This window comes from Leuciscus leuciscus (genome assembly GCF_965113295.1).
Source record: "Leuciscus leuciscus genome assembly, chromosome: 13".
NCBI lineage: Eukaryota > Metazoa > Chordata > Actinopteri > Cypriniformes > Leuciscidae > Leuciscus > Leuciscus leuciscus.
This window is the reverse complement of record NC_138737.1, coordinates 5,181,513-5,198,147: the sequence shown is the minus strand read 5'-3', so window position 1 is coordinate 5,198,147 and position 16,635 is coordinate 5,181,513. Positions and strand designations below refer to the sequence as shown.

Genomic DNA, 16,635 nt, shown 5'->3' with positions numbered 1-16,635 from the left:
CTGTCTTTAACATTTATTTCACTCACATCATAAACAAAACACGATGTTATTGTTGTTATCATTATAAGATAAGTCAGATTTTTGTTCATCATTAGGGCTTTTGTTGTCTATATTTGAATAATGTGAGACGAGGAACGTGAATGAAACTAGGAAAAGCACTCATAACTGCAATCTGAAAAAGTAATGTTTCAGTTTCACTGGGAGATTTTCTCTGAGAGTTTGCAGTTTAACTTCAAACAAAAACGCTTGATTATATATTTTATACTGAGTTCACTTTTAGTAATCACTAATACATGCAACTTAAATGTTTCAGAGGGAAATAATAGTGTATTGCTGAATCCACCGACAAATTTGTCTGGTATATTGAAAAAAAAACAGCGCTTATGAGCACAGGGAAATTTACCCTATTACTAAATGTGGAAAAAAGGAAATGGAAGATGTGAGTAAGTAATACGAAGTGGCGAAAGACTTTAAGAAGTTAAATACTATGGTGAAGGTGATGACTATGAATGTTAATAAATGTAATGTGACGTGGGCCTCTGGAAGTAGATATGACCGGCTGACGTTAGAAAGTTGGGCGGTAACGTTAGTCAGTTTTTCCCCGAATATTACAGTTGCGGTTTTTTATGCTTTATTATCAACAAATAGCATGTACATGAGTAACTTCCATATTACATCAGAACAACATATCACATGCTTCACAATACAATAGAAAAAGAAAAAAAAAAAAATGAAAAGAGAAAAAGAAAAAGCGGTAGTCACGGGTGTAATCTTCCCGTGCGGTGAAGCGCTAGCTCATGAATATTAAGCAGATGACGCGTCCTTAAAATAGGTGACGCAATAAATATTTATGAGCCACTGCCAGGCAATCGCCATTAATACGATTCAATCGTGACACGGCTGTGGTAGAAGAAAACAAGACCACTAATGCAAGTGACAGCCGCAAGAAACTCCTTTGTGTAAGAACCACGTAAAGCAATATCAGAGCTGATTTAAAGAGAGAGAGAGACAAGACGTACACATCTAATAAAGTCAGTTAAAACACCGAGGGTTTTTGAAAATGTCTGGAGCGGAGTTTGACAAGGAGTTTCTGTACAACTTACCCGCGTGTGTTATGAGTCACTTTACACGGATTATGGACTCACTTTCACACTCAGACTGGATATTGTTCGGTAAGATGAATGTATTTATCTTTATTTATAGTGTTTTATTTATTTAACTCGAACACTAGCAGCTAGAGGATTAGCGCACTCGCTAACTCGCTTAGCCATCTGAGCGGTGACGTCAAAAGTAAAGTTTCTGTTCAGTTTGTGAAACGTTTATTTCTTCACAGAAAAGGTTTGTTTTATTTCGTTTAGTTGTGAATAACTTTTGTAAATCTCTGTAGTGATATTTTTTTATTAATGTATTCGAGGTAACTAGAATGTTATGCTAAGTGTCAGGATTGTTGCCGTGGCCTGATGATTACTGATATTGAAGTAAATAAACGGGGAAATCAATTAATATGATTAAAAAAGTTTGTTTGTAAAAACTAAATGTGTTCAGCAGAGGACATGGTTTACTGATGTTGTTTGGAGCGTATGTTGTGTCCATTCATTCAGGTGAGATGCTGAGATTTGATAAGTCACATGGTTAAATCACAGCTGTATTTGGTCTTTTCCTCAATGTGGAATCATCTGGGATTGGGAATTAGTTGAAATAAGTTTATTTTTATGGCTATGTTGTCCATTTTTAGTATGTCAGCTAGAACTTAATAATGTGATCAGCTAAGACTACATAATAGGATTCTTTCAAGTTTTGGCATGAATGATTCCATATTAATTCGTTATGTTTTTTTGCTGTAGTAACTAAGGTATTTTGGTGGAAACTAAACTTAAAAAGTGCTTTTATGTCCATTGCAGCTTCACGGGTAATATCTGATCAGACTGAACTACGCCTTTTGGAACAAAGCCCCAGGCGCACAGACATCCTCATGCACAAATGGGGCTGTCGTAATGGGACAGTTGGGGAATTGGTACAGATTCTTGAAGGCTTGCAGTGGTTTCGGCCCCGTGATATCATCCTTGAATGTATGCATGATTTTTTTTTCTTTTTTCCTCTCATTGAATGTAGTCATTTGCTTGCTTTTGTCGTCTCCACCACAACTGATGCCCTAACCAGACAGATTATCAGATGGGTTTCGTGGTTGTTATGAAACTCGCTTCATCTTCTTTGTGCATGCACTTTATTGTCAAGGAACTCCCAGCGTTTCACATTTAAGTTGTGAATAACAAACAAGCACAATGCTGTCAAATGTGACATTTCTCTGCTGTGGTCACACTGAGAGAGAAAGAAAGAGAATGCAGATAGATTTGTTATGACTAATTTAATTGAAAATGAGATTGAAATGAAGCCATCTATACACTATATTTGCTTTAGATTCACCTTTTTTTTTTAATTTTTTTTTTTTAGATTTTGTCCTATTTTTTGTCTATCTTCAGTAATAATATTAGAGCAGTGTTGCTATTGTTCACTTGAATGATTTCAAATCGTTTTTGGTAATTTAAATAAAGCTGAAATTATATACAGAATTTAATTGTATAAATAAATAACGCACACACAACTTTAGATATTAGATAAAAAGACTAAAATTAAGAGAACTGTAAGGAATAAAAAAGAAAATAGAAATATTGCCTTTGTAACCATCTGAAATAAATAAGTTTAAGTTGAAATATTAAAACCGAAATAAATGAAAGCTAAATATAATATTAAAAAAATACTATAATAAAAATGACAAACACATAACAAAGTGACTAAAACTTAAACTAAAATTAAAATGAAAACTGAAAATATAAAAATAAAAGCTAATTCAAAATAAATTAATAATATACTTAAATAATACTAAAAAACACTGTATTATAGATGTGTAATTTTAGAGACAAAATTTACCAACTGATATATTTATATTTGTTTTGTGCAATTTATTATAGTTGGATAACAAATCCATTAATGGTCTTTTTCTATGCAATTCCAAAGGTAGACGTAAACCGCAGTCTAGTTCGGAGCAGCAGTCAGCTTCAGCGGTACCACAAGCCACTGTATGTCAAACCAGCTTTGTCAAAAAGTTTCACCCTGTTCACGGTAACATCTTATACTTTCTACAGTTCTTGCACCTTATGATATCTGTGGTAAAATATATATTTTTAATATAGCTGTTTTGTTTTTCCAGAAATCAGGCCTCTACCCAAGCCTAGCCCTCCACCGCCCGATCTGGACTCCACTGATTCAAGAACCTCAAATATAGCGGAAGAGGTGCTTCATTTGATAAAAAAAAAAATTCAGCCATTAAAAGTATATAAAAAAAAAGACTTGATAGGTTTGAGCAGTCACTCTGTTTTTATAGTGCTGTCTTAGGCATTAGTCAGCATGACTCTTCCTTTAGTCATCATGTTTTTCTTAATCCACTGACACTTTTGTGTTTGTTCACAGTGCCCATGCAAGAACCGTGTGGATCCCCCGCCGCTTTACTCCACTGCCATGAGCTGGCCGTTTGAGGAAATACAGAGAGGCACATGCAACTTTTCCCCATGCAAGCAGATTGGTGAAGGAGGTTTCGGGCACGTGTATCAAGCTGTGATGAGAAACACTGAGTTTGCTGTGAAGAAGCTAAAAGAGGTACTAAAACAAACAGCTATGAGAGTTTGCTCGTTCTGTTGAGTCATTCAGTTTGTTTCTTAAACATCCATGTCCTTTCACTCTCTCTTTCAATTTGGATGTTCGGAGCAGGACTCTCATTTGGATTGGAATGTCGTGAAGGAAAGTTTCAGGACAGAAGTGGAAAAACTCTCACAGTAAGAAACTGTCTGTCCATCCTCTGCTCCTCTGGCTTATGCTTCCTTCTCTCGTGCTTTAAATCTGTCTTTGCTGATTTGTCTAAAGGCTGCCACACACTACAAGATGATTGAGACTATTTTGGGCCCAATTCTCCCCTTCTGACAATCCTAGTTAAAGTCCCAAATATCTTGATAGTTCTACGGATTATCTTCAGATTTTCCGGTGGGGTGAGGTGTGTTAAGAGTAATTGAATCTGCTCTGAAGAACGTCAGGGCCGCAGCGATCTCTTATCATAAATATCCAACATGTTGAATATTTTTCGATCAGAAATCCTGCTATGTGGGGGAATCCTAGAGGACAAACGTGCACGCACTCTAGATTGTCACATGGAATGAAACGATACCCAATCAGAAAGCTGGCTGACGGAAGACCGAAGCATAACACAACCTCATTCAGACTTTTCTGTAAAATGTTCTGTAAAAAGCAGTACAACCACTATTATCGCCATTTCTTCTTGCTTGTTGGTCTGCCATGTTTGTTTACTCTAAAGTCACGTTTGACCCCGTGTTCTCAGTCGGGACTTGTTGTTTGTGAATGGAACCTGTTAGTGTGTGATGTGCTTGGTCACATCGCGGCACTCCACACACGATGGAAACAAAACTATTAAATCGGTGTTTTTTTGTTTTTTTTATAGTCATGTTTGTGGTCTCTCACATTTTAAAAGACTGATAAGATTTTAAACATCTTTTAGTGTGGGCCAGCCTTTAACCAGCTTTTTTCAGTCTGGCTATGATTCATTTATGTTTGTTCAACAGACGTGCAGAATGGGACTTACCCGCTTGAAATTTGATTGCTCTTTATGCACAACACCTCTTCATGAGCCAATAATGAAAGTCTCCATCCTACCCTCCAAATCTTTTTTGTGGTTAGTTGTCATCCTGTTGTCTCTTAATTAGGTCTTTTTTTTTCTGACACATTTTTCAGCCACACTTTCAAGCCTTGCTTCCTTCAGCTACTATAATGCTCTCATTAAATGTTAAGTAATACAATCTAACATGTTTTCTTATTCCGCAGATACAGGCATCCCAACATACTGGACTTTGTTGGCTACTGTATAGAAGGACAAACTTATTGTCTAATATATGTTTATATGCCGAATGGCTCTTTAGAGGACCGACTACGCTGTGAGGTGAGTTACCACTTTTGCTAGGGCTCGGCTTCATGATTTAGTATGTCACTTGAAGGCGTAGTTCATTCAAAGTGAAAATTCTGTCATCATTTTACTCACCCTCATGCTTTTACAAACCTGAATGACATAATGTGAAAGTGAATGTGGGGCAAGGCTGTCAAACACAAGAAAAAAAAAAACCCACCACTAAAAGCAGTTTGTATGACTCATGTTTTAAGTGTTCTGAAGTCATATGATAGAATTAAATAAAATCATTATTCGCTGAAAATCATCTCCTCTGTCAAATCTCATTTGCAGGCCTGTACATTCAAATATTGTGCATCAAAACTTATTGCGCAAAGTTTGACGTCAATGACAAGATATGGCATGTGTCACTATGGCTACGGTCAGACTGCAGGTAAATGTGGCCCAAATCAGAGTAATTTTTTTGGCTCAAATGTGACTGATCTTTTCTTCACAAACAACATGGAATCTGATCTTTTTAATTCTGATTTGGCCACTTCTAGTCCTAAATCTGATACCGGTCAGATGTTTTGCAATGCGGCCGCAGTCTGGACAGTCATGTCGTAATTCATGCGACTTTTACGCCACTCTAGAGCAACATTCGTCATAATTCTGCGTTCATGGGACTCACTTCAAAGATTTTAAATACCCAAAGTTAAGACAGTTGCGAAAGGTAGTGAGTGAAGGACAGTGATGTGTCAGAACTTATAAGTATTACAGTGACAGCTCTATATACAAACAAAAAGTGAGGGCTCGTATCATAAAACATTTTTTTTTCTTTTTTTTCGCATCCTCTTCTTTGTTTTTTATGTCGTCTACGCACAGATTCACTGGCTTGTGGCTTCCGTGGCAGATCACACTATAAATAATCACTTACTTTAATGTCCTCCTTGTTTATTTCTGTATGACAGCGTGCTGCGTGACATCTTTTTATTGTTCTCTTACACATGCGGGTCAGTTCGGGACCATGATCAGTTCACACTGGAATCTGATATTGGCCACATTTAAAACCACAATGTGAACAGCTATAAAAAAAAATTAAATAAATCTGAGCGATAAATCGGAATTGAGCACTAAAGCTCGGAGTGTGAACTTAAATCTCACTTGTCAAATAATTTGTCACTAAACAAGTAATTTGTGTTTGGAATACCATGAAGGTAAGTAAATGATGACAGAAGTTAATTCTATGTGATCTAACCCTTTCAAGGCATAGGTCTGTGTTATTCACGATGCTTGTTTCTTTCAGGACAGCAACGCCCTCTCTTGGTCACAGCGTGTAAATGTGGTACTGGGCACTGCGAAAGCTATTCAGTACCTGCATTCTTGCTCACCTGCACTTATTCATGGAGATATCAAGAGGTGAGTGCAAGAACATGTAAACCACATGAACTCTACCATTCAAAAGTTTGTGGTCAGTATTTTTTTTTTATTCTGAAAGAAATGTAATACTTTTATTCAGCAAGGATGCATTAAATTGTTAAAAAAATGACAGTAAAGACATTTTCTAATGTTACAAATGATTTCATTCGAAGCTTTTCTTTTGAACCTTCCATTCATCAAAGAATCCTGAAAAAACAAACATGTCATGGTTTCTACAAAAATATTAAGCATCTCAACTGTTTTGAACATTTAATAATAATACAAAATGTTTCTTGAGCACCAAATTAGCATATTAGAAAGATTTCTGAAGGATCATGTGATCCTTGATGTAATGATGCTGAAAATTCAGTTTTGCATCACAGAAATAAATCACATTTTAAAATATAACAATAAAAGAAAACTGTTATTTAAAATTGGAGTAATATTTCGGAATATTTTTACTGTATTTTTGATCAAATAAATACAGTCTTGGTTCGCACAAGAGACTAGAATGGTAGTGTATGTTTAGGCTCTTTGAGGTTTAGATCTTTAGACTTTTGGAATCAGCAGTGTTCGATCTGGATTATTGGGAGTTCAGTGGGAGTGACAGAAAATGCAGTAATTGTGGGGGTTTTATCTAACTTTGTTTTGCTTGTATACAATTGCAAACAGGTGTCTTTGAAATGATTTAGACATTACTAAAAATTCTCTCTAAAAAGCCAAACATCATAGCTTGAGCTTCTGAGAATCACACTTTTGTTGCATAAAAGGTTGGAATCATATTGACCCAGGTGACCATCCAACTCAGGGCTTTAGATCAGTTTTCACGTACCGGTACACAGATTCATTCTCCACTGGTGCCTTTAGTGCAGTGTGACTTCAGGTTTTACAAATGTGATGGGCGCAAAGTACTTTTAGATTGGGATGGGTTTAAGTCCATGAAAATCAAAATAACTTCAAGCTTTTGGATCAGTTCACTTGTTTGCTACTGGTTTTGTTAAAACACCAGCACCAGAAAAAGGGAAATTTTCAAGCATGAATTCTCACACTAAGATCAAATCAACTGCAGCCCCATTTTTCCTTTTTGTCGAATATATTGTTCACATAAGTCAAATGAATAAAATGCGTTGCAAATGACATTATGTGTTGGTTTCATGTTAACCATTAGGGATGCACCAGGCTTCTTTCACAAACCAGTCATCTTCCCTCAGCTCTAACATCCTTTTAGGGGATCACCTGGAGCCCAAGCTGGGGGACTTTGGATTGGCGCGTTTATGTTGGAGCCCCAGCAAAACCCCAGGCAAAACGTCCACGGTGGCTCACACCGCAACGGTACGGGGAACTCTCGCATACCTCCCAGAAGAATACCTGAAGGATGGACAGCTAGGAGTGGAGATCGACATCTACAGCTTTGGAGTGGTGAGATGCATCTTTTAAGACGTGCATTGTGAAAGCAAAATCTCATTGTAGGGATAGTTCACCCAAATACTCACCCTCATGTCGTTCCATACATGAAAGACTTTCATTCATCTTCGGAACACAAATAAAGATATTTTTTATGAAATCTGAGATCTTTCTGTCCCTCCATAGACAGTCTATTCAAGTACCACTTTGAGGTTTCAAAAAGTTCATAAAGAGATTGTTAAACTAATCCATATGAATTGAGCGGTTTAATCCAAATTTTCTGAAGAGCCTCAATGGCTTTATGATGGGCAGATATAATTTAGGCATTTATTTACATATAAACGTTGATCAGCGAACATAAACAAACCTGCTTGACGCTTGAGAACAAACCTCATTGGTTCTTGCTGAAGCTCAAACGTGCTTCGTAACACGAGAATGAACCTCATTGGTTCTCACACGTCAAGCAAACATGATTGAGCTTCTGTTTACCATAACTGATGTGTGCCCTGATGAATGTTTATATGTGTGGATGTAATACAATTAATTCTGTTCACCATATTTGGACTGAAATTTGGACTAAACTGCTTGATTCATATGGATTAGTTTTACGATCTCTTCATGAACTTTTTGAAGCGTCAAAGTGGTAGTTGCGTAGACTGTCAATGGAAGGACCGAAATCTCTCAATTTCATTAAAAATATCTACATTTGTGTTCCGAAGATGAATGAAAGTCTTACAGGTTTGGAATGATGACAGAATTTTCATTTTGAGGTGAACTACCCCTTTAATAGCAAAAATTATTATAACTTCGACCACCTGATTTTACTCAAAAGTTCACCATCATCCACATTAACAATATTTTATTGCAATAACATTCATGTGGGCTGAGATAAATTGAAAATGGACTGAGACTCCATCACACCTAATGAGATTTCAGCTCACTTTCAAGGCCAATGTAAAAACGACTTTTTGGTCCACTTATATGGGTGTGAGTTGTTGTTTTTTTAAAAGAAGGACCCACCCCTAATTTGAAGAAATCTTTTATGGTTCATGTTCGTAAACAGATGCTGCAAACGTTTTTCGGCTTTCCATCTTTCATAAAGTAACACTCGTTTCTCTCGTACCGCAGGTCATGCTAGAGATACTTACTGGACGGCAGGCTCTTGAGGTCGATGGCCAATCCAAAGCTGTTTACTTGGTGAGAAGAGCTGAAGTCATATTATAGTAACATTTGTTAGTGTAGAGTTGGTGTTAATGGCAGGTGATTTAAATCCGTTATTTTCCACAGAAAGATCTGGTTAAAGAGGAGGAAGATGATGGGAGAAATTTCAGCAAAGGGAAGCACTCGCGGGAGCTGTCCTATGCTCACGCAGCGGAGAACATCTGCAGGAAACATCTGGATCCTCGATTAATAACTAAAGACTCACCTAATCCTCACGGATCAATGGAAATTTCTCAAATGGCATGTCAATGTTTGGAACGGCGGAGGAAGAAGAGGCCTCCCATGAGAGAAGTAGGAGAATCTATTCAAATGCTATTCGTTTGTAATAAGTTATTTTAAATAGAATAAAATATTTCACAATATTACTGTTTCTACTGTATTTCTGATCAAATAAATCTAGCCTTGGTGAGCAGAAGAGACTCTTTCAAAAACATTAATTAGATCTCAATTACTCCAAACTTTTGAACTTTTTGAATGGGAAGTAGTCACGAAATACTAAATTATGACTTTCTGGCTAACAATTGGACATCAGGGGAAAAATAAGATTTTTAGAAACAATAATACCCCTTCATAATAATATGTTTTGGTTAGAATTATAGACTTATTCTGGCTCTATTGGTGTTTTATAGGTGTTCAAAGCACTTCAAGATGTGCATTCAGGGTTGAAGACCTCTGGCAGATCGACCATGGTCAGAATATCTCCTGTATCATCTCACCCATCCACTCCTGAGCCTCTGCGCTCCGACAACAGCTCCCTGGACTCTCTCGCCCATCAGTTCTCTAAACTCCACCCTCAAGAGAACACATACCCCTGCCTTCACAAGCCTATCTTTCCCACTTTGGCCTCTGAAATGACTCAGTCTAGCTGCTCCGAGTCAGAGTTGAATGCTGAATCATGGGCTTCACATTCCTCTGGCATGCCATGTGAATCAGATGAGAGTCAAGGCTTCTCTCAGTACTTGACGAGTCACTGTAGCAGACCTCAGTCGCCATCATGTGGGGCCTGTGGTGTTCAGAGCACTAAAATAAGCAGTTCTTTAGAGGAAAACCCATCACAGTCCAGTCCGAATGAAGGTAATATTGGTTATTTAAACCGATAGATTAGGAACATCATAAATATTTAAAGAAGCATTTTTCTTAATGTATGTATTATATCTTTCTGCTTGTCCCTGTTTCATTCTCTGTCTGAATCTTTACAGATTTTTCTGATCAGAAAGTGTTTATCAACCCTGTGAGGCAGCGACTGGTTGAGAAAATTGAGCTTTATGAGGAGGGGAGGATTTTAACTTCTGATCTGCTATCATCAGGAGACTCGTTATGTAAGTGTCCAAATCAATTGTAAATGGATTCCACAACTGTATACAAACAAATGTTTTGCGGGGACAGTTCTGGGTCCTTCAGGCAACACGAGAAGCTGCTTTAAGATGGAATTTCATTCAAGCTGAGCTGATTAATGACCCATGTAGTAGGGATGGGACGGTATGAAAATTTCGTATCACGATTATAGTGACCAAAATTATCGTGATTATCAATATTATCACGGTTTTGTTAAAACGAGATGAAAGTGTTCAAAAAGAAGAATATTAATATTTGAAAATCAACAAACAACAAATAAAACAAGCAGCTCTATGCGCTTTTTTAAGCAAGATTATATTCTGTGGCATTTCCTTCCTTATAATGACCGTCGTCAATAGCAACACATCATAACACAGCGCACATCCATGTATCGCAACGGAAGCGCACGCGCTCTCTCGTTTCATTCAAATACAACTTGCCGTCTTGCGTCTCCGTTCTTGGGCGATTGTTTTGTACGCTGTACAAAATGGATTTATAAACATAAGATTTAAAACATTAATCTCAATTCAATATGTCCCCGTAATTGTGTGGTAAAAAAAAAATCGGTGTAATAAGTGTACAATGATAGTCTTGTTTGAACTTGTTCGCTCGTCTTTGGCTCAAAGCCACTTGCTGCGAACTTATATTCGCGGAAGTGAGATAAAATATTTCAACTCAAAACAACATTTTGTGCCCAATTATTTCCCAGACGCAGTTTTTGGTAAGTTAACTTGCCTTGCGTTCGCTATAAACAGTGGGTGATGGTCACACAAGAGGACTCGGCAGATTTGAAGTGTTTCCCCCTATTGTAGTGACCATCCTCGATTAAGTTTCACTCAGGACTTTTGTAAAAGCCAAAATATGAGCACACCTCAGATTTGGTCCTCTTAAAAGGCTGAAAAATCTCCCGAGCACGGCCACTGCCTTTCGCCATTCCTTCTCGAATAAAAAAACCAACAACATTGCACGCTGCGCCTGCGTCACACTGTTGCTGGCTGGACAGGATTTACAGTGAGTTATTAAAATCGCGATAATCAAACACGGTTTTAATCATAATTAAATTTTGAACGATAATACTAACCGTCAGCACATTTTATCGTGGTTTATAGTGAAACCGGTAATCGTCCCATCCCTACCATGTAGTTTAGTCATGGATGCTGGTTAGGGCTGTACTCAACCAAAGAAAATCTTGGTCGACTGAAGTCCTGAAATTTTCGACTAAAAATCGACTAAAATCGACTAAAAATGACGTTAGAAAAAAAAACGTTAAATTAATTAGATGTGCACTGTGCGCAGTACTTGGTAGCCTTGTTGTCCGCCTAAATGAATTATAAATAAACAAACAACTAGTAGGCTATTTGCAGTATATTAAATCGTTTTTGACCTAATTATTTTGCACTGAAATGAGTCTGACACTTGAGTCTGTCAGCTCTGACAGCGCTGCATCACCTGCGCAATATCATAGCTTATGATTTCCGAAAATAGTACTATGTTGTCAACTAGTGATATCATCACAAGAACTGTTGAGGAATATACAACATAATTTAGACAATTATTTTTGTCATATGTTATAATAATAAGTTATTATTAGTCAGACACTATCATTTCACCGTGCATGTCCTCGCACCGAGCGAGGCTGATGAGCTTAACGTTAGCTTCGCAGCTGAGACACGAATAGACTATTAACTTAAAGCTTTTACTCTTAATAAACACAAAAGGCACGTCCACTTTAATAAAAAAATAATATTTATTAAACAAACCAGATCAAGAGCAGAAACGAAATAAAGTGCATAACTGAAAAATAAAGCATCCTAGGCTCAAAACTAACAACCAACAGCACAGCGCAATTGCGCATTAGGCTCCAAATAAAAAATAAAAAAGTTAGGTTATCACACTAAAACATTGAAATATGCAAATTCTGATATGTTCATAGCTTACTCAAAACAGACAGGGCAAGCTAACGCAGACAAGTGAGCTTACCACTTTTACAGTAGATGATATGTCATGTTTGTCGTCAAGCTGTGGAAAACTGTTGCTTGCAAACTTTGCATTCGACCTTTTTCCTGTTATCAATTTTAACAAAATGCTGCCACACTGTCGATTTCTTTGTTGTTGACATGTTAGAAGAGGACTGACTATTAAACGCTCTCACAATTAAATAAATAATATTCAGCATCAAACCTACTACGCTCGACGCTCTCTCTTGGGTTGGACTAATCCAAAAAAGGTGAAAACAAGGGGGGTGTTTTGAAGACAGACTGTTACAGTGAAACAAGGGTATTCTGAAAACACCCCCATTAGCAGTTAGTGCTTTCCACCTGATGAAATGAGCGCGCCTCAGCGCGGCAAAACTGATGAAATAAACGCGGCAGAAAATCGACCAATCAGAATTTTGGTCGAACCAGAACGTATCGACCAACTAATCGACTAATCGACTAGGACAGTACAGCCCTAATGCTGGTTATCATGAATGCATCTGTTTGATCGGTACTTTGAATGCATCAGGTCACAAATTGCCATTTATAACTTAAAGCGCTACTGTAGTGACAAATATAAGGCCGAATACAAGACCCCCATTATCTAACCAAGCCCAGTAAGCAATAGACACATTTTGTATGTATTATCTTAATGCTTTCAACAAACTGATACACATCCAACAAATACAATTGAACAAATATATACTGTATATATAAACTCAGCAAAAAAGAAACGTCCCTGTTTCAGGATACTGTATTTTAAATATCATTTTGTAAAATCCGAATAAACTTTACTCACCATTATTGGAAACGGTTTAAACAATGTTTTACAATGAACCATAAACAATTGCACCTGCACCTGTGGAAAAGTCCTTAAGACGCTTTACAGACGTTAGGCAGGTAAGGTCACAGGTCTAACTTGGGACACTAAAGAAAGCTTTCTACTGAATCTGGATAAACACCAGGAGAAAGAAGGCTAGGGTCCCTGATCACCTGCGTGAACATGCCATAGTCCTGCTTCAGGAGGCATGAGGACCGCAGATGTGATCAGAGCCATGTGTGTGATGTAAGACGCCTAAGACAGTGCTAATGGGAGAAAGGAAGGACAGCTGATCGTCCTCCTAGTGCCAAGCCACATGTTAGACGTTAGAGAACTTGCATGTCTATGAGGATGAGATGCACTGTAGTACTTTAAGCAGCTGTTGGTCACACAAGATGCTCACTGTTACTTTTGATATATTTGATATTGTCCAGAGACTCATTATTGCATTTCTGTTCGTCAAATGTCTGTGAAATTTGTTCACTTTATGTCTGTTGTTGAATCTTTTTATGTTCATACAAATATTTACACATTAAGAAATTTGATGGGGGGGTAAAAAAAAGTTGAAAGTGAGAGGAAGTTTCTTTTTTTTTGGTGTGTGTATGTTTGTGCTCATGCAAATATTTCATCACTATAAACCACTTCAATTATAATTTTCATTCGCATTAACAAACATTATTCAGTGCATAACAGATTAGTTCTGCAGAGATGATTCAAGGCTTCTTGTCTGAAGAACTCAGTGCAGTTTCTTAACTTGTGACATTATAATAATTTAATCTACAAAACAAATGCAAGTTACTTAATATTGAGTTAAAAAGACGGAAGAGGATCTTTCCAAAATGTGTTGAGACAATTTTTTTTGTGCTTATAGAAGTTACCTGTTAATTGAATTTAAATAATATATTTTCATTATTTTGTAGACCGAGGGATGAGTGCTCAAACAAGGGAGCCAGAGGAGAGTGATGAGTTTGCAAGTGAGACATCTGGAATCAACATGCAGTCGCCGGCTGCAGTTTAACACTGGCTGTTTGGAAGAAAGCGCCCAACAATTGTTAAAATATTATACAAAATATTCATGAATTATGGTATTATATTCTTTATGGTACTTTTTTTTTCTTTTTTTTTTTTGGTTATGGTAGAGAAATTACCTCCATAAATACCTCGGCCAAAGGTATTTTTTATTTATGGTAATGGCGAGTGAAAAGTGGTACGGATAATGAAAGCTCTGAAGTTGTAAACCTGTGAATCTTGAATGACAAGTTTTAATGGAAAGATATAAAAGTGCATAATTTATTGTTATACGCCTGTTATTTTGGCGATCTAATGTCTTGTCTGTTGTTTTTTGGCTTTAGTTCTCAGTGGCAAATGGCTTTTTATAGCATAAAGTCAAGTGTATGGTTTATGGTTAAAACACCTACACTACAAGCCAAAAGTTTGGACACGTTACTATTTTTAATGTTTTTGAAAGAAGTTTCTTCTGCTCATCAAGCCTGCATTTATTTGATCAAAAATACAGAAAAAAAGAAGTTATTTTGTGATATATTATTACAATTTAAAATAATTGGTTTTCAATTTATTATACTTTTAAATTATAATTTATTTCTGTGATGCAAAGCTGAATTTTCAGGATCATTACTCCAGTCTATCACATGATCCTTTAGAAATCATTCTAATATGATGATTCATTATCAAAGTTGGAAACAGTTCTGCTGCTTAATATTTTTTCATAACCTGTGATACTTTTTTTAGGATACTTTGATGATTAAAATGAATAAAAAGACGCAAATGTTTTAAAAATAGAAATATTTTGTAACAACAATATACACTACTGGTCAGTAATTTGGGGTCAGTAATTTTTTTTCTGTCTTTTTTAAATAAATCAATACTTTTATTCAGCAAGGATGTGTTAAATTGATAAAAAGTGATAGTAAAGAAGATTTATATTATTAGAATTTTTTTTTTTTTTTTTTTTTATAAATGCAGTTCTTTTTAACCTTTTATTCATCAAATATATTAGGCAGCAGAACTGTTATTAACACTCATAATAAATCAGAATATTAGAATGATTTCTAAAGGATCATGTGATAGACTGGATGTCACATGTGACACTGAAGACTGGAGTAATGATCCTGAAAATTCAGCTTTGCAACACAGAAATAAATGATAATTTAAAGTATAATAAATTGAAAACAAATTATTTTAAATTGTAATAATATATCACAATATTGCTTTTTTTTCCCTGTATTTTTGATCAAATAAATGCAGGCTTGATGAGCAGAAGAAACTTCTTTCAAAAACATTAAAAATAGTAATGTTTCCAAACTTTTGGCCTGTACTGTATATGTATGAGTACTATTTAACATTAATGATTGTACTAACTAGTGATTGTTGTATAAATTGAATTAAACATTTAGCCTGTGCAGTTTTCATTATGCACATTGTATTTGTAACTGTCAGCAAACCAGCAGCAATAATATAACAGCTTTATTTGAAACACAGCACATGTTTCCATCAGACGCCATATTCAATATTTCTACATTTAGCCCATTGCTTTTTAAAGATCCATTTTTCAAACTGCCAAAAAGCTTCTTTTGATTCACACTCTTAATTTTTGCTTATGTTATTGTTTATTGTAAACACTGACTTGTAAAATGTTTTTACTTGAAAAAATGTTTTGTATTGAAATCTGTTTTGAAAGTTTAGATCATTTATCAAAACACTGGGTTTTTGTGAATGGAATATAACTCTTATGTGTGTTGGTAAGAGTTTTATGCTATTTGCATGAATTATATTATTATTAGATCTTTTTTTCATGCAGAGATCATGAATATTAGAGAAATCATTACGTTAGATTTACTGGAAAAATGACTGTTTTTACCGTAGTTTGTTACATAATATATATATATATATATTACCTTATTTCTGTATGTATATATTCTATAATAGATGTTTCTATGTCCCAAGGGTTGTTTGTATACCTTTTTATATTTTTATTATATGAAGATCACATTAAAGATCACAAAACTTGCACATTTTTTCCCTTAATTTATTTTTGTTCCCTTTTCCCAGACTCAAACTTTCAGTCTGAAACCTAAAATATTTAGCCTACATGTTTAAAACTACGACAAGTGAAATAAAACATTTCAATATTTATGTGAAAATTATTAATATTTTTTAAATACCGGTATATAGATGTAATTTACTGTAGATATACAGATTATGTACATGTATTTAGATTCATTTATATTCTACATTCTAATAACTCTTTGTATTTTATTGACTTTGCTCAAGTAAATGCATTAAAAACATGTGAAAAAGTTGACAATTCAAGGTAAATATCATTTGTGGGTATAATATTTTTTGCACGTGTGCAATCAAGCAGTGATTTTGTCAAATTGTGCAAAAAGACAATGGCATAGCTGTGAAAAAAAACTAAACATGAAAAGTCAAATTCAAACTATAATTAAAGTTTTACAACACACTATAAAATGTATGGTATTTGGGTGTAAACTAGT

At 35.7% G+C, this 16,635-nt stretch overlaps 1 protein-coding gene across 1 annotated transcript; it reads left to right on the top strand.

Annotated features, from left to right (window-relative positions):
- Positions 1-138: 138 nt before the first annotated feature.
- Positions 139-16,150, top strand: irak1 (interleukin-1 receptor-associated kinase 1). Its single transcript, XM_082189228.1, has 14 exons — positions 139-1,172; positions 1,902-2,069; positions 3,016-3,120; positions 3,209-3,291; positions 3,469-3,654; positions 3,766-3,830; positions 4,888-5,002; positions 6,252-6,364; positions 7,576-7,783; positions 8,897-8,965; positions 9,056-9,280; positions 9,619-10,063; positions 10,189-10,308; positions 14,041-16,150. Exons 1-14 carry the CDS (start codon positions 1,061-1,063, stop codon positions 14,136-14,138), a joined length of 2,112 nt encoding a protein of 703 aa, XP_082045354.1. The 5' UTR covers positions 139-1,060; the 3' UTR covers positions 14,139-16,150.
- Positions 16,151-16,635: the final 485 nt, after the last annotated feature.